Source organism: Carcharodon carcharias, chromosome 4 (assembly GCF_017639515.1).
Source record: "Carcharodon carcharias isolate sCarCar2 chromosome 4, sCarCar2.pri, whole genome shotgun sequence".
Taxonomy (NCBI): Eukaryota; Metazoa; Chordata; class Chondrichthyes; order Lamniformes; family Lamnidae; genus Carcharodon; species Carcharodon carcharias.
Window position 1 is genome coordinate 188,690,363 of NC_054470.1, and position 26,931 is coordinate 188,717,293.

The 26,931-nt window shown below is 44.1% G+C and overlaps 1 protein-coding gene across 3 annotated transcripts in view; it reads right to left on the bottom strand.

The window, feature by feature from the left end:
- The window catches only part of rgs12b (regulator of G protein signaling 12b), a 273,901-nt gene that overhangs the window by 191,539 nt on the left and 55,431 nt on the right, over positions 1 to 26,931 (bottom strand). For all 3 annotated transcript variants that reach the window (XM_041185750.1, XM_041185752.1, XM_041185751.1), the window contains one exon: positions 17,106 to 17,225. In XM_041185750.1, coding sequence (XP_041041684.1) covers positions 17,106 to 17,225 — 120 coding nt within the window. The remainder of the gene's footprint in view (positions 1 to 17,105; positions 17,226 to 26,931) is intronic.

Sequence of the window (26,931 nt, forward strand, 5' to 3'; positions counted from 1 at the left end):
TCCTTGGCCTGCTGCATTGTTCCAGTGAAGCCCAACGCAAACTGGAGGAACAGCACCTCATCTTCCGACTAGGCACTTTACAGCCTTCCGGACTGAATATTGAATTCAACGACTTTAAGTCTTGAGCTCCCTCCTCCATCCCCACCCCCTTTCTGTTTCTTCCCCCTTCCTTTTATTTTTTTTTCCAATAATTTATATAGATTTTTCTTTTCCCAACTATTTCCATTATTTTTAAATCTTTTATGCCCCCCCACCCCCACTGGAGCTGTAACTCTTTCGAGTACAAACCCGTTTCCATCTGTTTCAGATGAAGTTACATTGTTTCATAGTTTTGCCATTGTGAGATTTGAACTCTTGATAATCTTTTAAATGAAAACCAAATCAACAAAATTGGGATAAATCAGGCACAGCCCCTAATTCAGGTCAGCTGTAAAACCAAGAAAAAAGTTTAAAGGAAACTTACAAATTTTAAATCAAAATGTGATTGAAGGGGTCAACAAAACACCCCAGTCCCCGCGGTGCCCACCAAGCACGGAAGGCCTCGAGAGTGCCAGCAGACACCGCGTGCTCCTTCTCCAGGGACATCCGGCAGCGAACGTAGCCGCTGAAGAGGGACAAACAATCGGGCGGGACTCCCCCGTCGATCGCCCGCTGCCTGGACCTGGTAATGGCCAACTTGGCCAGGCCCAGGAGCAGGTTCACGAGGAGGTCCTCCTCCTTCCCGACCCCCTTCCGCACCGGGTGCCCATAGATCAGGAGCGTGGGGCTGAAGTGCAAACAAAACATCAATAAAAGGTTTTTCAAATAACTAAAAAGGGAGTGCAGCCTACAACACCCTATGTATACATGGTCCACGGACTCCACATGACCGCAAAAAGGGCATGTGTCCTGAGAGTCCGTGAACCTATGCATCCTCTTATTATAAGGGACTGCTGCATGCAACACCCTCCAACCCAGGTCCCCGATAGAAAGGGGGAGGACACCTCCGTAGAGGGCCTCCCATCGAGGGCCTCCGCCACCGGACGGCAACAAGGCATGCCAGGGCGTGTCCGGTCGACGGACAAGGGCGAGAAAATGGAAGGTGTGCAGCAGCAGTCCATACAAAAAGCCCCTCTTTGCCGTACCAAAAGGCACAGAGGGCATGTCCCCGAGGCGGCTCATATTGCGGGGCACCAGCACCCGAGGGAGGGTTCGGGGCTTGGGGCCAATGTGGAATTCCGTCCGAACAGGGGAACGTTCAGACGGAAGACCACCGCGCACCTGGGCCACCTCAAGACCCAAAATAACGTCGGGTCCGAGCACGACCGTTCTCAGGTCTTGGATGGCATCGGCTGCGACCTGGACACTCACAGACGCGCGTCGCGCCAACTCCTGCGGGAGCATCCAGCCCAGTCCTCCGCCACCCAGCACGTCCCCGATCCTGGTCACCCCTGCGGCCACAGCCCTCCTCTCCGCCAACCACTGAAAAGGACGGAGGGGCGGATTCCTGAGCAGCGGCTCTCTGACGATAGCCGCTACTCCTGACGGGGGAGAGCTGCGTCGCGAGGCGACCACTTTCCAGACTTTGATCAGGTCCTGGTAAAAGACGGGCAACGCCTGCAAGGAGCCACCGAGGCCCAGCTGTTCTATAAACAGGAGCTGCACGTCATAATTCAGGCCGTGCACCTGACGGAAGAAATACGTCATCAAGGCACACCATCTAGGAGGAGGCTCGACGTAGAGGTATCGCTGCAGGGTCTGAAGGCAGAAAGTCGCCACCTGTGTGCGTAGGCACACTAGCGCCTGACCACCCTCCCTAAGCGGGAGACTCAGAACCTCAGCAGCGACCCAGTGCAATCTTTTGTCCCAGAAGAAGTCGACTAACAATCTCTGGATTCTTGTGACAAAGTCCGGGGGAGGGGTCAAAGTGACCAGCCGATACCACAACATGGCGGCGATCAGCTGGTTTATGACCAGAACTCTACCTCGGTAAGATAGCACTCGGAGCAGTCCTGTCCAGCGCCGCAGGCGAGCGGTGACTTTCGTCTCCAGTTCCTGCCAGTTTGCCGGCCAGGATTCCTCAGCGGGGCAGAGATGGACCCCCAGGTAGAGGAGGCTGGTCCTGCTCCAGGTGAAAGGCCTGAGCTCCTCGGGTAGGGGATCCATCTGCCACTGACCGACCAGGAGTCCAGAACATTTACCCCAGTTGATCCTGGCAGAAGAAGCGGCAGAGTAGACCTCCTGGCACTCGCGCATCCTCCGCAGGTCAGCCGGGTCACTAAACATAAGGAGCACGTCATCGGCGTAAGCCAAATGAAGGTTTTCTTCCTTGTAACTCTTTCGAGTACAAACACGTTTCCATCTGTTTCAGATGAAGTTACATTGTTTGCCATTGTGAGATTTGAACTCTTGATCTTGGGGTTACAAGCCCAGTACCATAACCACTTGGCTATTTAGGCCAAGCCCCCACTAGAGCTGTACCTTGAGTGCCCTACCATCCATTCTTAATTAGCACATTCGTTTAGATAATATCACCAATTTCAACATCTGTGTTCTTTTGTTCCTTTGTCTGTGACATCTTTTCATGATCTGCTCCTATCACTGGTTGCTTGTCCCTACAACAACAGCCCCCCTTCCACTTCTCCCCCCCTACCCCACCCCCTTAAACCAGCTTATATTTCACCCCTCTCATTATAAAGAAAAATCAGTTCTGTTGAAGGGTCATGAGGACTCGAAACGTCAACTCGTTTCTTCTCTGCCGATGCTGCCAGACCTGCTGAGTTTTTCCAGGAAATTCTGTTTTTGTTTTGGATTTCCAGCATCCGCAGTTTTTTGTTTTTATCTCTGTGTTTAATTGACTGCCACTGCTCTTCAAGAAATGCCTACCTTGAAGAAGTTCTGTTCGTCTCTGCGACAAGATTTCTCTTTTGCCTTGTTCACCTTCATTGCTTTCCATTTCTCTCCTGGTGTTTGACAAGGTGTTTACTAAAACCCGCTTTCACAGCCATATCTCCTTTCTCAGTGACTGTCTCCGTCTCCGACTTACCCCACGTGGATTTCAACTGAAATTCCACCCCTCATGTTTCGAACCCACCCAGGATTACAGGTATCTCCGGGACATAAAACGTTTCTCGGACTGCTGTTCCAATCACATTCTGAAATCCAACTCAGTGCCATGCGCCGCCATATGAACACACTCGACCTCTCCCTCCAGCAGCACCACCGTACCCTTTTTCGAAGCTGCGCGTGCCCCCAGTTTCATTTTATTCTTCGTCTCATCCGACACCTCAACAAGAAACTTTTTTTCTTTCTCTCAAGTGCTAAGGAACGCAAGCTCCAACAACTCATCAACACCAACACCCATCTAGGACTCTCCACCCCTGCCTGTCCCTCCGTCCCCACCCCATCTTCCAATCCCAGCCCCAGCCGTGTATTCACTATACCTCCTGACCTTCCCCTCTCCAACGCTGAACGTTCAGTGCTTAGCAAAGGACTTAGTTTCATACCCTTACGCCCTCATCTCAATGAATTTCGGACTCGGCATGATGCTGAACTCTTCTTCCGCCGTCTTCGTCTCCAGGCTCACTTCTTTGGGCAGGAATCCTCTCCAGTTCAACGGATCCTTTTACCCACCTCCAATATTCTCCCTCCACTTGGACCCCTCCCTCTGGATTCTTACCTTCTCTTGATCTTTTCATTGAGAACTGTCGGCGTGACATTAGTTGTCTCAATTTCTCGGTTCCTCTCACCCATTCTAATCTCTCTCTCTCTGAACTTACTGCACTCCATTCTCTCAGGTCCAACCCTGACATTGTCATCAAACCCGCTGACAAGGGTGGTGCTGTTGTTGTCTGGCGCACTGACCTCTACCTCACGGAGGCTGAGCGTCAACTCGCAGACAACTCCTCCTACCTCTCCCTGGACCATGACCCCACCACTGAACATCAAGCCATTGTTTCCAGGACTGTCACTGACCTCATCTCCTCTGGGGATCTTCCTTCCACAGCTTCCAACCTGACAGTCGCCCAAACCTCGGACGGCCCGCTTCTATCTCCTATCCAAAATCCACAAACAGAACTGTCCCGGTAGACCGATCATGTCAGCTTGCTCCTGCCCCACAGAACTCATTTCTCGTTATCTTGACTCCCTTCTCTCTCCCCTTGTCCAGTCCCTTCCCACCTACATCCGTGATTCCTCTGACACTTTACATCACATCAACAACTTCCAGTTCCCTGGCCCCAACCGCTTCCTCTTCACCATGGACGTCCAATCCCTCTACACCTCCATCCCCCACCAGGATGGTCTGAGGGCCCTTAGCTTCTTCCTCGAACAGAAGCCCGAACAATCCCCATCCACCACTACTCTCCTCCGTCTGGCTGAACTTGTTCTCACGCTGAACAATTTCTCCTTCAACTCCTCTCACTTCCTCCAACTAAAAGGTGTGGCTATGGCTACCCGCATGGGCCCCAGCTATGCCTGTCTCTTTATGGGGTATGTGGAACATTCCTTGTTGCAGTCCTACTCCGGCCCCCTTCCACAACTCTTTCTCCGGTACTGCTTCATGCTCTCGTCGGAACTTGGAAAATTTATTAATTTTGCTTCCAACCTCCACCCCTCCATCATTTTCACATGGTCCATCTCTGACACTTCCCTTCCCTTCCTTGACCTCTCTGTCTCAATCTCTGGTGATAGACTGTCCACCAATATCCATTACAAGCCTACCGACTCCCAAATCTACCTCGACTACAGCTCCTCACACCCTGCTTCCTGTAAGGATTCCATCCCATTCTCTCAGTTCCTTCACCTCCGTCGCATCTGTTCCGATGATGCTACCTTCAAAAACAGTTCCTCTGACATGTCCTCCTTCTTCCTTAACCGAGGTTTTCCACCCACGGCCGTTGACAATTTCCGCCAACTCCAGCATGATGCCACCACCAAACACATCTTCCCTTCACCCCCCCTGTCGGCATTCCGTAGGGATCGTACCCTCCAAGACACCCTGGTCCACTCCTCCATCAACCCCTACTCCTCAACCCCCACCTATGGCACCTCCCCATGCCCACGCAAAAGATGTAACACCTGCCCCTTCACTTCCTCTCTCCTCACCGTCCAAGGGCCCAAACACTCCTTTCAAGTGAAGCAGCATTTCACTTGCATTTCCCCCAACTTAGTCTACTGTATTCATTGCTCCCAATGTGGTCTCCTCTACATTGGAGAGACCAAACGTAAACTGGGCGACCGCTTTGCAGAACACCTGCGGTCTGTCTGCAAGAATGACCCAAACCTCCCTGTCGCTTGCCATTTTAACACTCCACCTTGCTCTCTTGCCCACATGTCTGTCCTTGGCCTGCTGCATTGTTCCAGTGAAGCCCAACGCAAACTGGAGGAACAGCACCTCATCTTCCGACTAGGCACTTTACAGCCTTCCAGACTGAGTATTGAATTCAACAACTTTAGGTCTTGAGCTCCCTCCTCCATCCCCACCCCCTTTCTGTTTCTTCCCCTTTCCTTTTTTTTTCCAATAATTTATATAGATTTTTCTTTTCCCACCTATTTCCATTATTTTTAAATCTTTTATGCCCCCCCACCCCCACTAGAGCTATACCTTGAGTGCCCTATCATCCATTCTTAATTAGCACATTCGTTTAGATATCACCAACTTCAACACCTGTGTTCTTTTGTTCCTTTGTCTGTGACATCTTTTGATGATCTGCTCCTATCACTGGTTGCTTTTCCCTACAACAACACCCCCCCACCTTAAATCAGCTTATATTTCACCCCTCTCATTGTAAAGAAAAATCAGTTCTGTTGAAGGGTCATGAGGACTCGAAACGTCAACTCTTTTCTTCTCCGCCAATGCTGACAGACCTGCTGAGTTTTTCCAGGTAATTCTGTTTTTGTCACCAAGTATTTGCCTGTTTCCCTGTGATGTCACACTTATGATTTTTAGAGTCGTAGAGTTATACAGCAAAGAAACAGGTCCTTCGGCCCATCATGTCTGTGCCAGCCATCAGCATCTATCTGTTCTCATCCCATTTTCCAGCACTTGCCCGTAGCCTTTGTTTCTGTCTTTACGGCAAATGATACAGAAAATCTCCCAGAGAACCAAGGGGCTTGTGAAAATGAGGAACTGAAAGAAATTAGTATTAATAAAGAGGCAGCACTCTTTTAGGGGATCAAAAATATTTTTTCAAAATTTGCTGATGGCACAAAACTAAGTGGGAATGTAAGTTGTGAGGAGAATGAAAAGAGGTTTCAAGGGATTGGACAAGCTAATGGAATGGGTAAGAACATGGAAGATGGAATAATACTGTGAATTAGCGCGAAGTTATCCACTTTGGTAGAAAAAATAGAAAGGCAGAATATTTCTTAAACAGTAAGCTGTTGGGAAGTGTTGATGTCCAAAGGGACCTGGGTGTCTTTGGTCATGAGTCACTAAAAGGCGCAGGTGCAGCAAGTAATTAGGAAGGCAAATGGTATGTTGGCCTTCATCACAAGGGGATTTAAGTGGGGTAAAGGTGCCTTGCTGCAAGCGTATAGCGCCTTGGTGAGACTGTACCTGGAGTACTGTGTACTCCTTATCTTAAGGAAGGATATAGGGTTCCTTAAGGTAGTGTCTAGGCCTAACCAACTTCAGCTGCTTTGTCAGTGACCTTCCTTCCATCATAAGGTCAGAAGTGGGGGTGTTCACTGATGATTGCACAATGTTCAGCACCATTCGTGACTCCTCAGATACTGAAACAGTCCATGTCCAAATGCAGCAAGACCTGAGCAATATCCAGGCTGGGGCTGACAAGTGGCAAGTGACATTCGCTCCACACAAGTGCCGGGCAACGAACATCTCCAATAAGAGAGAATCTAACCATCGCACCTTGACATTCATTGGCATTACCATCGCTGAATACCCCACTATCAACATTGACCAGAAACTGAACTGGACTAGCCATATAAATACTGGGGCTACAAGAGCAGGTCAGAGGCTAGGAATCCTCTAGCAAGTAACTCTCCTCCTGACTCCCCAAAGCCTGTCCACCATCTACAAGGCACAAATCAGGAGTGTAATGGAACATTCTCCACTTGCCTGGATGAGTGCAGCTCCAACAACACAAGAAGCTTGACACCATCCATGACAAAGCAGCCCGCTTTGATTGGCACCACCAATGTACAGTGGCAGTAGTGTGCACCATCTACAAGATGCACTGCAGAAACTCACCAAGGCTCCTTAGAGAGCACCTTCCAAACCCATGACCACTCCTGTTTAGAAGGACAAGGGCAGCAGATACATGGGAAAGCCACCATCAGGGAGTTTCCTTCCAAGCCACTCACCATCCTGACTTGGAAATGTATTGTCTTTCCATCATTGTCGCTGGGTCAAAATCCAGGAATTCCCTCCCTTACAGCACTGTGGGTCTACCTTCACCACATGGACTGCAGCAGTTTAAGGCAGCAGCTCACCACCACCTTCTCAAGGGCAATTAGGGGTGGGCAATAACTGCTGGGCTAGCCAGCAACACCTACATCCCATGAATGAATAAAAGAAAACTTGCCATGGAGGCAGTACAACCGAGGTTCACCAGACTAATTCCTGTGATGGCAGCGTTGTCAGGTGAGGAGATATTGAGAAAACTTGGTCTGTATTCTCTAGAGTTTCAATGAATGAGAGGTGATCTCATTGATACTTACAAAATTATTACAGGGTGTGACAGGGTAGATGTAGGTAGGATATTTCTCCTGGCTGGTGGATCTAGAACCAGAGGGCACAGTTTCAGAATAAGGTGTAGGTCATTTAGGGCCAAGATGAAGAGGAATTTCTTCACTCAGAGGGTGGTGAATCTTTGAAATTCTGTACCCGAGGGCTGTAAAAGCTCAATCATTGAGCATGTTCAAGGCAGAAACCGATAGATTCCTAGATACTAATGACATCAAGGGATATGGAAAGTGGCATTGAGGTAGATGATCAGCCATTACCTAATTGAATGGCAGAACAGGCTCAATGGGCACAGTGGCCTGCACCTGCTCCTATGTTCCTGTTGTTCTGGGGAGGAGAGAGACAGGCAAATTGTACTTATTACCTCTCACCATATGTCTGTAAGCAGGTGTTTTGAATTATTTTTCAAGGATGCACTGGTGTGTTTTCCCAACTCTTGGTTTGTGACATCCAATTTACTAAAAACTCACAGCAAACACACGTTATGACTAACTCAGAAGGTTAGTTTATTTCAGATTCAAAACCAGGGGAAGGCACATTTGCAACTTCCTATTACATACGCACACTAAAGAGGAAGGATAGAAAAAAAGGTTTACAACTATAGATGGCAACAGTAGAAGAACCACAGAAATGAATATTAGCCCGCGTGATTTTCAGAGTCCGAGAAGTCAAAGCCCAGAGGATGCTTCCTTCGTGGCCGAGTTCATCCACGATGAGGCTGCAGATGACAACACAAAAATCCTTGAAACGAATGGTGTTGCAACATGGTGGGGGTATCTTTACTTAGGCCGTCTAGCAGTCGTTAATCAGAGGCTTTTAGAATCAAGCAGGCTTTCAAGGAGTTGAGGGATGGTAATCAACAGCTTGTTCAGCCAAGTAGCTGGAGCCCTTTCCAGTTAATGTTAAAACAGTCTGTGACGCCAAAGATGTGATGTTAAAACTGACCGGAAGGCCAGAAGCTTGGGTTGTATGACATGGCCCGTTAATGGTTAAGTGCAACTTAACAATTAGTTTCCATGCTTCTGGCCAAGGTTCAATTGCTTCCTCAATAGCCCCCTTTTGAAATGGACCTGGATGGTCCCAGGTGTGAGATGAGTCAGTTAACAGCTGTGCAGGCACAAAGAGTTTTGATTTCTCTCTTTTGTTAGGGAGCCCATTCGACTACACTTCCTCTATTTTCATTGAGTACAAGGGGTCTGTACAATAAGGTGTGAGATTCCACAAGCTGAGAGGAATTGTTCTTCTAACTCCTAGTGGTAGTTCCCAGGACAAAGGGCTGGTCCTGTAGTCATAGGACTTGTATAATCCATATTTTTGGTTGAGCAGAAAGCCCATTTTTTAAACATGGCAAAAGACTGAAGTTTTGGATTTCTTTTTATGTCATATGGACCAAACACCACGCTCTCTCTCTCACGCTGTTTCTGAAGTCGCTGTCCCCGCTCTCTTGCGCCAATTCTGCAGCTGCTGTCCCTGCTCTCTCGCACGATTTCTGAAGATGCTGTGCCCACTCTCTCTTGGCTGTTTCTGAAGCCGCTGGCCCTGCTTTCTCTCTCTCGATTTCTGCAGCTGCTGTCCCCACTGTCTCTCTCTCGCATGATTTCTGAAGCTGCTGTCCCCACTCTCTCTCTCTCACGATTTCTGCAGCTGCTGTCCCGCTCTCTCTCTCTCTATGATTTCTGCAGTTGCTGTCCCTGCTCTCTCTCGCACGAATCCTGAAGGTGCTGTGCCCGCGCTCTCTGGCGCTGCTCTGAAGCCACTTGTCCCGCGCTTTCTTGCGCTGTTTCTGAAGCTGCTGGCCCCGCTCTCTCTTGCACTGTTTCTGAAGCCGCTGGCCCCGCTCTCTCTCTCTCACGATTTCTGCAGCTGGTGTCCCCACTCTCTCTCTCTCGCACGATTTCTGAAGCTGCTGTCCCCGCTCTCTCTCTCTCTCGCACAATTTCTGAAGCTGCTGTCCCTGCTCTCTCTCGCATCAATCCTGAAGATGCTGTGCCCGCTCTCTCTGGCGCTGTTTCTGAAGCTGCTGTCCCCGCTCTCTCTCTCAATTTCTGCAGCAGCGCTCACCGCTCTATCTCTAATGCTGTTTCTGAAGTCATTGTCCCCGCTCTCTCTCTCACGATTTCTGCAGCAACTGTCCCCGATCTCCCTCTTCTGCTGTTTCTGAAGCTGCTATCCCTGCTCTCTCTCTCTCTCATGCTGTTTCCGAAGTTGCTGTCCCCGATCTCTCTCTCTCGTGCTGTTTCTGAAGCTGCTGTCCCTGCTCTCTCTCTTAAGATTTCTGCAACTGCTGTCTCTGATCTCTCTCTCTTGTGCTGTTTCTGAAGTTGCTGTCCCTGATCTCTCTGACCCTGATCTCTCTCTCGTGCTGTTTCTGTAGCTGCTGACCCTGCTCTCTCTTGTGCTGTTTCTGCAGCTGCTGACCCTGCTCTCTCTCTCGTGCTGTTTCTGAAGCTGCTGTCCCTGCTCTCTATCTCGTGTGGTTTCTGAGAATAAGCTGGTTATAAGAGAAGCTAATAAGGCAAACCCCAAAAGAAATTGCATAATTGGAGAGTTGAATTTATTGCAAGGTACCAGACAAGATGCAGCTAGCCCTGTCACGCAGATATGTTTGTACTGGAAAAGATGAGACTTCTAAGGCTAAAGCAAGGCTAGTTGCTAGTGGTTTTGATGAATGACTGGGTGACACAGATATTAGAGTGGAACCTCACAGTTGGAAAAATAATCTTAAATCATTTCAGTTCTTCTGGCCACACATTCATGAGAATGTGGATAAATGAACATCAAAGCCACCTTTTTGCAAGGTGATAGTTTTCAGAGCAAAATGTTTCTGAAACCGCCCAGAGAGATAGGTGCAGAATAGAAACTACAGAAACTAAACAAGTGTATCCATGGCCTAAATGATATTTCAAGACAGAGGTATTTTTTGGTGAGATCCATTTTGCTGAAAATAGTTCAACTAAAAGCAGATCCTGCAATGTTTTATTGGTATCATAAAGGAAAATTTTCAGACATCTTCATGATGCATGTGGATGATTTCTTATGGATGATACTGTAGAATTTGTGAAATCAGTTACTAATAAGATTAGAGTAGAATTTAAAATTGGGAGTCAGGCTTCTGGGGCTTTTAAATATATCGGTTTAGATATTAAGCATAGTTGGTCAGGAATAAGTTTAAATCACCAATCCTATTTAGAGTGTTAGCTCCATTTTTTATTCTTTTACGGAATGCGGGCATCACTAGCAAGGCCAGCATTTATTGCCCATCCCTAATCGCCCTTGAGGAGGTGGTCAGCCAGTGCTGTTAGCAAGGGAGTTCCAGGATTTTGATCAGTGAAGGAACAGGTGATATATTCAAGATGGGGTGAGTCTTGGAGATGAACTTGCAGCTGATGGTGTTTCCAAAGTTATATAGGTCATCGTTCCTTCAGGGGTAATGCACACTTTACAAAAGGTGCAAGTGAGAAAAGGTTACAGATTGACCTTGCTGAATTGAAACAAGTGATGGAGAGAAAGGAAGTCAATTAAAAATTGGTCGATGCAAGTCATAAATTGTCTGTTCTATGTAAAGAAATTCCTGCACAAAGAAATTGTTGGGGTCCTAGAAGAGAGGCATCTCGCAATGCAATACTTTGTACAGAATAGGGAAGTTTTTTGATTTTTTTTAAATTTTACTTGTTTTATTTAAAGAGAAAGAAGAGAATAGGTTAATTATATTTCATGTTTAATTATGTGTAGGTGGAGGGCATTAATTGTGGATTCACTTGAGTATATAAAAAAATACATTTACTGAAATTGTGGGGTGGTTGAGTTAGGAGGTATATGCTCCTAATGTTTTACTCTGTAAATAAATCTAAGAATGAGTAAAGACTGGATCCAGTAACATCCTTCACCAACTGGCTTTCCGAATTAAAACATCTGGCAGCTATTACTTCACTGCTTTGCTATCATACTCCAGACCTGCCTCCCAAAATCCTCCTGCCTTACCTCTTCTTGGTATTACATTTTGAACACTCCTGATGTCTGGAGCCATTTGCTTTTGGATGCCATTTTCTTTGCTACAATTATTCGTTAGAGTGCAAGGTATGTGCAGTGCTATTCCGCAAAGTTCAGCATTAGGACCATTGCACTTCCTGATGTATATTAATGACTTGGAATTGGATATACAAAGCATAATTGCAAAGTCTGTGGATGACATGAAACTTGGAAATGTAGTCAACAGTGAGGAAAATAATAACACAATTCAGAAGGGCATCGACAGATTGTGAAATGGGCCAACACAGGGCCAATGAAATTTACTACAGAAAAGAGTGAAGTCATGCATTTTGGTGGGAAGAACTTGAAGAGGCGATAGTAAATATTATAAGGGGTGCAGGAACAGAGGCTTCAGAGATACACATGCAATCTTTGAAGTGACAAGACTGCTTGAAAAGGCTGTTAAAAGCATATGGGATCATTGGTTTTATAAGGCCAAGGAACGATAGAAATCCACTTCCTTTCTGTCAGTTAGGATTCAATCATTTTCCCCATTCTTGCAGGTTGTGCATTCCAGACAATAACTTACCATGCATGTAAAAAAAAAACTCATCTCAGTGCTGATTCCTTTGCCTTTACCTTACATCAGTGTCCACTGGCTCTTTCTCTCTGCTCCAAATAACTGAAGTCCCACATCCCTAGTTCCATTCCAGAACACATCTTTTGCACCATCCCCAAGACCTCTTTTCTAAATTACGTGGCCCAGATTTGGATACGAAATGCCAGCTGAGGCACAAATGATTTATAAAGGTTTAGCATAATGTCCTTGCTCTTGTACACCTGGTAAGCCTCACGGCCCAATTTTCAGCGACTCTTCGGCCAACACGTTTGTGCACAAGCTCTAGGCACGCCATCCACTTTGAGCTGGCTTTTGGCCCTAGACTAATTTTACTCAAAAGTTTTCAAATTATTTCAAGACATTAAACTGAAACAAGAAGCAATACAGTGCTCCTTTTGATGCACTTCAGCATACAGAACTGAGTTTTAAAATATGAATAGGTTAAACATCCAAATTGTAACACCAAATCCAAGTAATCTCAGACTATCCCAACTTTAACAAAAAGATGAATATAATTTTAGCAACACATCAAAGGGAGCAGTTTGCAGATTCTTCAATAAACAATGTCCTACACCATGCAATCCTCTACTTGATCCCACTATAACACCGTGGTGATGCAACGAATGGTGGGCAGATTTTTATCCATTAGAGAGGCGAGGAAAATCAAGGGTCACATCAGCCAACTTCCATATATCTTCTTTCGCCAACAGTCGAAAATATTTTGCAATTGCCATGAACAAACAAGAAAGATGGGGAGAAAATGTCTCATTAAAAAGGGAGTGTGGTTACAGTCAACGCAATCTATAGTGCAAGTCACTGCATAAACCATATTATAGCAGGCTAATCAGAGTGAACATACAGCAATGGAAAATAACCCTGCTGCGAGCAGAACCAGAATTTTTCCAGACATTACTTTATTGTCTAGACTGCCACATCTTATATAACAGCAGGAAACTGCAACAAATAGTATTTGTTAAAGTATTCACTTCTAGAAAACATGGGGAAAAGAAAAACTTGCAAGAAAAAGCAAGAACATGTGCCCATATACTCCTTACACTCTACTTGTCGATGACAGATAGCAAGAGCAATACAAGATAAACCATGCCAGCCATCTTCAGCAGCGTAGAAAAGTAGTTATAACAAGATCTTTTCAGTTGTAGAACAGAAAGAAAATTGTAATTTAACATATAACTTCACTCTGACATAATATACACAAATAAAGATAACGCTGATCTTCAAGTAAAAAACTTAATTCCATAATGACTGATCAATAATAAAATGGAGAACTTTTTTTCTCTAGAAAGGCATTACTACCCCCTGCTGTCCGGTCAAAATGCTACAAATGCTGCTCTGATTAGTAGTTATTATAAATTGTTAACTAGCGCAAATAAGTCTAATTTTTGTGAACCCAAAAATTTGTATTTGTTAACAATTTATATTAAGGAAACAGAAAATTACCTTTTCTAAAGTTGTTTAAAGGCAAATTTTTTTGAGCTTATCCTCCTAAATTTTTATACATTTAGAAATTCAGTATGTACATCAGCGCATAGTAAAACTGATAAAGACCAATCTTAAATTACCACTTAATATTAGCTGGTCAAATGTACAACATTAATTTTTAAACTGCATCTTATATTCTGCTTCCTGTTACTTACAATATTATATGACAAATGATCACAAAGTATTATAAAACTATTAATTAATTTTTCTTATTTTACAACTCTAACCAGCATTATAAATGGCTTTGGGAATTTAAATATTTACATCTGAGCATATTCTTCATGTCCATAACACCATGACAAGCAAAGCACAATAGTTTTTCTTACCCGATTGCCCATGAAAGTATGCTCCATGTATGGTAAATTTTTCAGAAAATGTTCTTGGCACAGATTACAGCACATGGAGTAGAAGGAAACTGCTTAATACCAATGCATGGCTTTTCTAAGATGTTAAGTGAAAAAGTATTTCTGTTTGATAGAGTCCCATCATTTTCCTGGATCCTCCCTTCCGTGTTCTCTCTCTCCACACTAAATGTTATTTCTCTAGTTGCCCACTGCCTCAGCATGTTAAACACCCTCAGGCTGCAGAACAATGTTGTACAAGCATGCTCAGCAAAGAAAATCATTAACAGAGAAAAATATTCTGTCACAAAGGAATTTTTTATTCTTTGATTGCAACACAAGCCTAACAACCAAGCAGTGGCAAAGCAAAATTAAACCTTCTATTTTTGCAATATATGGGTTAATTTAGATGTTTAGCAGTAAACTAAAATGCTCTGGTATAAATTTGAAATAATTTATAATATTCAAGTCTTATTGGTTGGGGTATTCACTCAAATAGCACTCCCCTTATTAGTCCAATTAATATTTAGTCAGGTCAAACTAGTATAAACATCTTCCTTAAAAAAAACTTGTAGCAGACCATAAGACAGTATTGAATTAAATGACTAAATAAAGGCTGTATAATAATGCATTTTATTATTACACTTCAACAATTCAATAAAATCCAAGACAAATTAATGGCCCAGATTTTGCAGTAGTAACAACAGTAAAATTAACCGTGTTCCTTGCCATTACTCCACTTCAACTGACAGCAATTTCCGAGCACACACACATGCAGAATAATGCAGAAATATAGAAAGTGTTGTCTGTGATTTAACGCTCTTCCAGTGGTGCGGTGTTGAGGTTCCCCCCGAGACTACAATCTCTAAGTAATCAGTGAAGTGATGAAAACTTCCACTTTTATGCTGTTAGCCTCACTGCAAAAACCCTTGAAAAAGTTACATCTTTTTAAATGAGGTGTAACTGGGTTTTTAATGGCATATGAACTTCATAATTACTATTAAACAGCCTAGCTGGTCCTGAAAAGGCAATTTTATATTTATGGAATGCCAGATTTTTTCACTAAGATTTAAAAAGCCACTTTTTTCATAAAATATTTTTTAGTGTCATTTTAACTTCTATCTTAATCCATAATCACAACCATTTATTTCACAATCTGAAAATTTATTTTAAAAGTGAAGACATTCAGTGCTTTTAACTTCCACTTTGCTGTCTGCCTTGTGACAATAGTTCAATAACACATAGTATGTCACTATGCATAATCGCTTCAAACACCAGGCTCGGCAAAGCAACGTCTTTGGCAGACCCCACTCTCAATTTCATCTCTAATTGGAATCTAGGTGCATGCACAGACACAACCGTGCACACGCGCTTGTGTAATCCAGAATCTGATGCGAATGAGCAAGACTGTTAAAATCCCATTCAAGAGCCTTCTCACGAGTGAGGCTGAATCTGACTAAAATCGCATCTCCGGGGAACAATCAATTCACAAAACGCCTTAAACTTAAAACTCAATTTGAATTTGACAAGCTGGATGCTAAAAAAATGTTTCTCCATGTGGGAGAGACCAGAACTAGGGGACACAGTTTAAAAGTAAGGGGCCTCCAACTTACGACGGAAATGAGAAGACAGTTTTTCTCTTAGAGGGCTGCGAATCTTTGGAACTCTCTTCCCCAAAGAGTGGTGGAGGCAGGGTCAATGAGTATTTTTAAGGCAGATGTAGATAGATTCTTGACTAACAAATGAGTCAAAGATTATCAGGGGAAGGCGGAATGTGGAGTTGAGGCCACATCAGAGTAGCGAATGGTCTTATTGAATGGCGGAGCAGGCTCGAGGTGTCCAACGGCCTATTCCTGCTCCTAATTTGTATGTCCACAGAAAGGAATTTTCAATATTTAGACCACATACTCAGCTGGTAATGAGAAGTATTTGTACAGCAGTACAAAGCACATTTGCGAGAAACTAACCTCATATAAATAAAACTGCTGCTTTTGATCTTTTGTGTTTATTGCACGCCTGGGACCAAACTGAAAATGTCAGGCAAATAGGGTTTTTGACAGATTGTTAAGCAGCTTTGCCCTACCAGCTAAAAACACAATCAAGTCCCAAAGTGTAGTCTGAGTATTTATTTTACCTTCTCTTCGGAAGGCAAACAAGTAATGAAAAGGCACATTCTAACTGACAGCAAGGTTTCTCAAGAAACTTTGTCAAAATGTGAAAAAGATTGGCCATAGAAATTTATATTTCAACAGTGAGATACAACAGCACACTTGAAGGTTAGTTTTAGGAGTAGGCTACTTCGCTTGCAAATATTGTCAGTTTGCTTCATTCAGATTTTTTGTTTAAGATTTGTTTCTAAACATTTAAATTGGAACACTAGCAACATTTTGCTAAAAACCTCAATGAAGGGATTTGCGGTCTAAATGAGACAGCTTTGGTGAGTATAATACATGATAGGAAAGAGTTAATCCAATGGGCCCAGCAAAAACCAGGAAGAACAGGAGCTAAAACTGAACAGGGCTTTTTCAGTTTCAATACCACCTCACAGCAATTTTACATGCACTAATTGGAAATTGGTGTTGGTTTTGACCATTAAAATCTGTCAGACAACTAGAGAACCACAACAATTAAAAAAAAACCTTTTCTTTCTGAGCCTCTGCCACCCCAGACTTCCCTCCCTTCTCAGGTGCAAAACTCTGCTAATCTCTGCACATTCCCATCCCATAGGAACTTCCCCCTTCTTCCCCTCTATGACTTGCCTCTAGCCTGCCTGATCCGTGTCTGCCAGCCAACCACTTCTCAAGTTTGGCCTCTATCTGATGGGATGTTAATGAGGCCCGGCAATCAAAATTGTCTGAGATTCCCAAGTGGGAAGTTCTGGGTCTCCCCCAGTTTTACATCTGGGAGTTAAAATTTGGACTATTGTCAAAATATTTAACATCTACGATGGGCCACAGAGTTCTACGGACCATAGAATTTTTAAACTTACCTCTAAGTCATCCAAGGACCGGGTAATACTGAAACGTTTTGATCTTCCATATGATCGTCTAACAGAGGAACGTTGGGAAGCTTGTGGGAATCCAACTGCAATTCCAGAAAACTTTGTGCCCTGAAAAATGAAATAAAATATCAATTTTGTACTGTAATTTGTAAAATTGAAAACAGAGCTTCCATAATAACTTAGAGGAAAATTGCATTGTATGTAGTGCTGCATTAAACAGAACAGGAGCATGCAAGTTTAAAAGCAAAATACTGTGAAGAGAGAAACAGAGTTAATGTTTCAGATCATTAACCTTTCAGAATGGGGAAAAGTTAGAAATGCAATAGGTTTTAAGCAGGTGAAATGGGGAGGGTGGAAAAAGAACAAAAGAGTAGGCCAGTATTAGGATGCAAGAAAGGAAAGATTAAATTACCAAAGAGTTGAACGTGCAGAGTGAAGGGGAGTGGTGCTTTTCTGCTTTTATATCCAAATTCAAATCTGATTTTGTCCTAAATTACCCAATCTAAAACTTTACTGATCAATTCCAGGTTTGGGAGGGAAAAAGCTGGTTAAGGTTTCCTTTCCTGAAGTATCAGCCTTGGCTCAGCTCTCGCCTCTGAGTAAGAAAGTCATGGGTTCAACGCCTGCTCTAGAGGTTTGAGCACATAACCTAAGTTGACACAGTAATGCCTTTCAGATGAGCTGTTAAGAGGGATTATAGGATCCTCAGTTAAGGAAAGCACAAAAGATTGTATGACACTATTCGAAGAAGCACAATGGATTCTCATATTGACTGGCTAACATTTATTCCTCAACCAACATGATTAAAATAGATTTTCCGCTTACCACCCTGAATAAAGCAAAATCAGGTTTCTCTTGCTCTTTGTTTATTTTCTTCCATTCATTCACAGGATGTGGGCTTCGGTGGCTGGACCAGCATTTATTTCCCATCCCTAGTTGTCCTTGAGAAGGCAGTGGTGAGCTGCCTTCTTGAACCACTGCAGTCCATGTGGTGTAGGTACACCCACAGTGCTGTTAGGGAGAAAGCTCCAGGGTTTTGACCCAGCAACAGTGAAGGTACAGCGATATACTTCCAAGTCAGGATGGTGAGTGACTTGGAGGGAAACTTCCAGGTGGTGGTGGTGTTCCCATGTATCTGCTGCCCTTGTCCTTCTAGATGGTAGTGGTAGTGGGTTTGGAAGGTGCTGTCCGAGGAGCCTGGTGAATTCCTGCAGTGCATCTTGTAGATGGTACACACTGCTGCTGCTGCTGTGATCTGTGGTGAAGGGCGTGAATGTTTGTGGATATGGTGCCAATCAGGTGGGCTGCTTTGCCCTGGATGATGTCAAGCTTCTTGAGTGTTATTGGAGCTTCATTCATCCAGGCTAGTAGGGAGTATTCCATCACACTCCTGAGTTGTGCCTTGTAAGTGGTGGACAGACTTTGGGGAGTCAGGAGGTGAGTTACTCATTGCACGATTCCTACCCTCTGACCTGCTCTTGTAGCCACAGTACTTAAATGGCTGGTCCAGTTCAGTTTCTGGTCAATGGCAACCCCCAGGATGTTGATAGTGGGGGGATTCAGTGATGATAATGCCATTGAACATCAAGGAGTGATGGTTGAATTCTATCCTATTGGAGATGGTCATTGCCTGACACTTTTGTGGCAGGAATGTCACTTACCACTTGTCAGTCCAAGCCTGGATATTGTCCATGTCTTGCTGCATTTGGACATGGACTGCTTCAGTATCTGAAGAGTTGTGAATGGTGCTGAATATTGTGCAATCATCAGCCAACATTCCCACTTCTGACCTTATGATGGAAGCAGGATTATTGATGCAGCAGCTGAAGATGGTTGGGCCAAGGACACTGCCGTGAGGAACTCTTACAGTGATGTCCTGGAACTGAGATGATTGATCTCCAACAACTTCCTTTGTGCTAGGTATGACTCCAACCAGCAGAGAGTTTTCCCCCAATTCCCACTGACTCTAGTTTTGCTAGGGCTCTGTGATGTCAAGGGCAGTCACTTTCACCTCACCTTGGGAGTTCAGCTCTTTTGTCCATGTTTGAACCAAGCTGTAATTAGTTTAGGAACTGAGTGGCCCTGGTGGAACACAAGCTGGGTGTCAGTGAGCAGATTATTGCTAAGCAAGTGCCACTTGTTAGCACTGTTGATGACCCTTTCCATTACTTTACTGATGATTGAGAGTAGACTGATGGGGCGATGATTGGCCAGGTTGGATTTGTCCTGCTTTCTTTCTGTATACAGGACATACCTGGGCAATTTTCCACATAGCCGGGTAGATGCCAGTGTTGCAGCTGTACTGGAACAGCTTGGCTAGGGGAGCGCCAAGTTCCGGAGCACAAGTCTTCAGTACTATTGCCGGAATATTGTCAGGGCCCATAGCCTTTCAGTATCCAGTGCCTTCAGCTATTTCTTGACATCACATGGGGTGAATCGAATTGGCTGAAGACTGACATCTGTGATGCTAGGGACCTCAGGTGGAAGCCGAGATGGATCATCCACTCGGCACTTCTGCCTGAAGATTGTTGTGAATGCTTCAGCCTTATCTTTTGCACAGATGTGCTGGGCTCCTCCATCATTGAGAATGGGGATATTTGTGGAGCCTCCTCCTCCAGTGAGTCGTTTAATTGTCCACCACCATTCACGACTGGATGTGGCAGGACTGCAGAACTCCATTGGTTGTGGGATCACTTAGCCCAGTCTATCACTTGCTGTTTATACTCTTTGGCACGCAAGTAGTCCTGTGTTATAGCTTCACCAGGTTTGACACCTCATTTTTAGGTATGCCTGGTTCTGCTCCTGGCATGCTCTCCTGCACTCTTCATTGAACCAGGGTTAATGGTAATAGTAGAGTGGGGGATATGCCAGGCCAAGAGGTTACAGATTGTGTTCAAGTACAATTCTGCTGCTGCTGGTGGGCCCCAGCGCCTCATGGATGCCCAGTCTTGAGTTGCTAGATCTGTTCGAAATCTAGCCCACTTAGTACAGTGGTAGTGCCTCAGAACACGATGGAGGGTATCTTTAATGTGAAGGTGGGATTTCGTCTCCACCGTTCAAAATTCTGAATTCTGGAACAGTCCCAGCAGATTGGAGAGTGGCAAATGTAACCCCACTATTTAAAAAAGGGAGGGAGAAAACATTGAATTACAGACTGGTTAGCCTAACATCAGAAGTAGGAAAAATGCTAGAGTCCATTATAAAGGGTGTGATAACAGGATACTTAGGAAATATCAACAGGATTAGACAAAGTCACCATGGATTTATGAAAGGGAAATCATGCTTGACAAACCTGCTGGAGTTTTTTTGAGGACGTAATGAGTAGAATAGATAAGTAAGAACAGTGGATATGGTGTATTTGGATTTTCAGAAAGCATTTGATAAAGTCCTACATAAGAGCTTAGTGTGCAAAATTAAAGCACATGGGATTGGGGGTAATCTATTGGCATGGATTGAGAATTGGTTAACAGACAGGAAGCAGAGAATGAGGAATAAATGGATCTTTTTTCGGAGTGGCTGGCAATGGCTAGTGGGGTACCACAGGGATCAGTGCTTGGGCCCCAGCTATTCGCAATATATATCAATGATTTAGATGAGGGAATCAAATGTAATATTTCCAAGTTAGCTGACAACAGAAAACTAGATGGGAATGAGACTGGTGAGGAGGACTTGTAGAGACTTCAAGACGATTTAGACAAGTTGAATGAGTGGGCAAAAACATGGTAAATGCAGCATAACGTGGATAAGTGTGAAGTTATCCAGTTCAGTAGGAAATGCAAAATTGCAGAGCATTATTTAAAATATGATAGCTTGGGAAATGTTGATGTACAAAGGGCCCTGGGTGTCCTTGTACACCAATAATTTAAAGCAAGCATGCAAGTGCAGCAAGCAGTCAGGAAGGCAAATGGTATGTTGGCCTTCTTTGCAAGAGTACAAGAGCAAGGATGTCTTACTGCAACTGTACAGGACCTTGGTGAGACCACACCTGGAGTACTGTGTGCAGTTTTGGTCTCCTTACCTAAGAAAGTATGTACTTGCCATAGAGGGAGTGCAGCGAAGGTTCACCAACTGATTCCTGGGATGGCAGGATTGTCATATGAGGAGAGATTGAGTTGACTGGGCCCGAAGAATGAGAGGGATCTCAAATGAAATGTATAAAATTCTGACAGGGCTGTACTGGCTGGATGCAGGGATAAAGTTTCCCCTGGCTGGCAATGTCTAGAACAAGGAGCCACAGTTTGAGGATGTGAGGTAGGCCATTCAGCATTGAGATGAGGAAAAATTTCTTCACTCAGAGGGTGGTAACCCTATGGAATTCTCTACCACTGAAGGCTGTGGAGGCCAAGGCACTTAATATATTTATGAAGGAAATAGATAGATTTCTAGACACTAAAGACTTTAAGGGATGTGGAGAGCACCGGAGTATGACACTGAGATAGAGGATCAGCCATGATCTACTCCTGCTCCTATTTTCTATGTTTCACACAAGTGCCAGGCAATGACCATCTCCAATGAGAGCCCCATCACATTCAATAGCATTACTATCGCAGCATCCCCCACTATAAACATCCTGGGGGTTACCATTAACCAGAATCTGAACTGGACAAGCCATATAAATACTGTGGCTACAAGAGTAGATCAGAGGCTAGGAATCCTGTGAAGAATAACTCACCTCCTGACTCCCCGAAGCATGTCCACTATCTACAAGACATAAGTCAGGGGTGTGATGGAATACTCCCCACTTGCCTGGATGAGTGAAGCTCCAACAACACTCTTGACACCATCCAGAACAAAGTAGCCTGCTTGATTGGCACCCCTTCCAGAAATATTCACTCCCCCCACCACCGATGAACAGTGGCAAAAATGTGTATCATCTACAAGATGCACTGCAGAAACTCACCAAGGCTCCTTAAGCAGCACCTTCCAAATCCACGACCTCTACCATCTAGAAGGACAAGGGCAACAGATGCATGGAAACACCATCACCTTGAAGTTCCCCTCCAAGTCACTCACCATCCTGACGTGGAAATATATCACCGTTCCTTCACTGTCACTGGGTCAAAATCCTGGAGCTTCCTCCCTAACAGCACTGTAGGTGTACTTACACCATATGTACTGCAGCGGTTCAAGGCAGCAGCTCACTACCATCTTCTCAAGGGCAATTAGGGATGGGCAATAAATGCTGGCCTAGCCAGTGATGCCCACATCCCATGAAAGAATTTTTAAAAATTAAACTAATGCCCATTTTGGTTATCAAGCTAAAAGTGCTGGGAATCTACAATTTGGAAAAGCTAGATTTAGGGCATATAAGTCATTCAAGATTCATAAAAATTATTGCATCACAATAGTTTGTTAAGGAGGACCAGGGGTCACAATTTTAAGTTATAAATGAACAGATTGTGGTGGTCTAGGCAACTGCAGGGAGCCCATTTGGTGCTGGAAGGGTGAATGAGAAGTTCAATTGTATGCCTAGGCCTAAGAGAAAAATACTACAACCTTGAGAAGAATCCCATCTTGTCTGACCAAAGTTATAGGATGAGCCCTGAGACATTGAATTTTGTTCTTTCTCAGGCCGAATGTAATCAGGGTTGTGATAAGCAACTGCATAACCAAACGTCTGTTATGAGGGAAATGGAAATTTACTGGAACATGGATTGGTCAGTTAACTTATGCAAATAAGTGGATAGGTTTATTGCAAAACTTACTGACTGGCTGCAAAAATGCTTTTAACAAGTCTGCATGTATTCTGCTACGAGACTGTACAGTAGCTCACATTGTGCTGTCTCCCTTGTGCACAAGTAATAAGTGGGGTTTCTACGTATGAAATGATGCCTCGGTGTGATTAATCTCCAACAGTTTCTTGGAGGTCCCACCGAGATGACTAACCCCTAGGGTTGGGCCATGGAGTGCCAGTGTTAGGACCTCATGGTTCAAGGACTCCTCAGTCCGCGGCAGCCCGATTTGGGCTTCTGGGGTTTGTTGACCCGCGATCTGTCTTCACCTGCCTGTGGCTGACCCTTAGGATAAAAGTCATCTATTTAAGTATTTAGGAGATTAGTTGTCGTGGTCCGGGACCGCTCTGGCCAGGATATACTCGGGGTCAGTAGCCTCTGGAGTTTAGGATATACTCGGGGTTGGTAGCCCCTGGAGTTGGTACTGAGTATGTGTGCGTGGTTGTAGCTCGGGGTCCGGGACCTCTTGAGCGTGTGAGTGGACTAACTGATGAAAGCACATTGCGGGTCAGGGACCTGCCAAGGACTGGCCTTTCTTAGTTATTAGATAGAGAATGGGTAATATGGCATCAAAGAAATCCCAGGTTCCCCCTCCAAAGGGAACCCCAAATGCTTATATGTATGTCCATTATGGACCTGAAAGTGTCCAGCATATTTCTGAATGGGTTAAGTGGACCCAATGTAAGGGAGAGAGCTTCCCACCAGATGGAACTTTTAATCGGGATAGAAACGTTGCTTAGCATATGTTTTAAGGATGATTGGGATCCGAAAGGTCCACTACTGAATTTTCTGTAACTTAAAAAATGAATTGATCTAAGTTACAAGAGCTGCTTGTGCTAGAGAGAGAGAAAGAGAGAAAAGGTGGGGACACCTAGGGGTGTTAATAAGCACTGTCAGGCAGTAGCAGGGGAAATGTTAGCTTTCGTCAGTTTGATTGTCCCTATAGGTGGAGCCTTCAAGATCCCTTTATTCCCCCCACTGCTACTTGAAGCTTCGTTTAGAATTAAGTTCAATATTATAGGAATATAAATACATACCTTTATATATGTGTTTGTTTGTGTGCAAGGAAACAGTTATATGTGAGCTTTAATGTGTTTTCGTCCCTAAATTGTCTTTTGTGTGTGTGGTTGAGCACTTTAGAGTCGAAAACCCCATATTAGACTATAGGAAAAGTTTATTCAAAAATTCCAAAGTTTTGAGTTTAAGGTTTGAGTTGAGATTTCTGGCAAAATTGCAATTTGAAGGTAGTGTAAAGATAAAACAGGGCTTGCCTTTGTTTGAGATGAACCAACCATTGTACCACCCCCTTGCAGACTAGTAAGGAATAACCCTCATCGTCAGCTTCCAAGCTGATTGGGATTAATACATACGAGTTAGTATTCTAAAATTCTGAGGGAAAAAAATACTTGCAATTCAGAAGGATTCTAGGAAAACCAAAAGACATAAACACACAGTTTAGATGGTTCCAATGGATAAAAAGGGGTTTCTTTTGAAGAGATTAATTAAATATTAAACTAAATCTGCATCCCAACAGCACTGTAATTTGAATTTGGGACAAGCTTTAGATATAAAGTACAGAGTAAATTGGCAGAAATCCAATTTTTGGCCAAGTTAATGAATCTGGGATAATTCTAAAAGAAACGGGTCGGAAACAATTTAGTGGGTTACTTTTGAGACAATAAAATGTTTGAGAAGAAGATCAGGAAGCAAAACATCTGATTTCTGTTTTTAAAACTGTTATGAGAATATTTTATTTATTTTAAAGTCTCTCCAGGCAACCTGAACAAGGTAAGATGATAGGTGTTGCATGTGTAAAATGGTATGAGGCAAGTAGGAGAATGAGTTAGGGAAAGAGGACACAATATACAAACTTTTTAAGGGAAGTGAATTTGATAATCTGGCCATCAACTGAGACATTGGAAACGCACAGAGGGAGATAAGCAAAGAAATAAAGACAGAGATCCTCGTTGACAATAGAGAAACTGAACTCAAGAAAATCTTAGGATGATCATGGTCAGAAGGAAAAAAAACTTAGAGGTAAAACTATGTGGAATCTGTAGTTCAGGAATTGAAATGTAAGGAGAAATAATACTTAACAACAATTTACCACAAGATGGATACAGGTAAAGGGAAAGCTGGAAAAAGGCTAAATAAATGTATTACTGATTATATTAATGTGCCTGCGAGCTACATAAAGTAAGACCACAGGATTAACACTATGATGACAGACAGAGCTAAGCAGCTCACAGAGAGAACCATCACTGGAAGTGAAGATACATCGAAAGATAGGATAAGAAGGTGCACTGTAGAGTTGTGTTGGCAGTTTAAGGAATTGAGGTCCGAAGTGGGACAGCAGCAGGAGACAGTAGACTGGAAGGAGTGGGGGGTGCTTGTCCAGATGGATTCAGATCAGGGAACTCATTTCACAGTAAGAGTCATTAAAGAAATGTATAAATTTAAATTTAAACAGAAATTCCACATTCCCTACCAGCCACAGAGCTCAGGGATGGTGGAAAGGATGAACTGAACTTAAAAAAAACATCAATCACAAAAGCAATTCATGAGACAGGGAACAGCCCAATATTCTAATGCACCTTAGGGCTACTCCAAGCAGGACCACCAGGTTCACCCCATTTCAAACAATGACAAGGAGAGCAATGCAGTTACCCGAGGGAATCATAGTAGGAGTGGGAGATGTAGGGCCACTAAAGGAAAGAAGACAGAGACCGACAAGTGATTAAGGTGAAACAGGCAAATCCAAAGAGCAAAAATGGACCAAGTGGGGAATAAGGTGATGGTCAAAGTGAGCGCGGAGCGAACAGGCATGGACCATATGAGATAATTATGACAGGTAATACGTGCACACTTGTAGATATGAGAACGGGAAGTAAATGGAGGCATTACACACAGTTAAAGATATATGACACTTGACCAAGCAGTAACCCAGAAAACGGGAGCCGATGTTAATGTCTCCACAGATCTACAATCCTGGTCGTGGGTGTATCAGTATTGGCAACAAGGTCGGGGATCATCACTGCTCATCCCGCACCACAGGAGGAACTTTGGTAGAGGGCCTCTGGAACAGGCTACTGACTTGGCAGTGGACAGTGAATCGTTGAATATCTTCAAGCGAGAGCAGGTCCTCTTTCTGGCTGGGTTGAGCATCATACAAAAGATAGGTACTGTTTAGAATTAGCAGGGGCAAAGTGATCTCCTGAACTAGTTTCAATCGCCTGAAAAGGTCAGAGGGTCTATTCCTGTCCATCATTGTCTAAATGTTGTAAGTTTATATTTACATTCCCTCACCCATTAGAAGTACTCTGTTTTCTGTCTACCGTGCCTCATTCCTTCATAATTTTCAATGCCTCAATTAAATATACAGCACGGACAGTGACGAATGCGACACGCAACAGGGAATGATAAATGTAACAGTAGGAGAACAAGTGCTTTCAAATTGTAGTAAGGGTTTGCATCAGATCGGACATGGGAGGTCCGCCACTACCCAGCCACCTTCCACATCTACTTCCACAGTCTGAGTAGAGATAATTGAAGCCCCTCAAACCACACCAACTGACCCATCTTGTTCGACTATGCATCCAGGACCGACGAATGGTTTGGTGCTGGTTAGTCAGAAGTTTTATATGATAATGTACACCATGAGCTGGTACCCGTAATCTTGAACATATCCGGAATTGCCCCGCCCAGTGGTGCTCAACCCATACCCAAGCACTCTATGCGGCTCTGACGCGCCAATTGATGACTAAAGCAGTTCAGTTCAATGGCGAGATGCGATCAGGCTTGGGAGGGAACCGCATTAAGCGCAGCCTGATAAATGATGCCGCTACGATATTCAATAAAGGGACATCATTGATTAATTCAGAACCTGGCAACTGTTGACCAGAAGGTCCGTACCCGGAGCTTTAAACTTAAGGAGACTCTAGGGTGGGGACGGGGATCCAGGGTACCCAGTTAGATACGGACCAGGAAATGACACGGTTAATCCAAAGCCTGACTACTGTGCTCGAAAGTCATGCAGGGACTATCAATAAATTAATTGAAATAGGGAAAGATATTTCAGATTA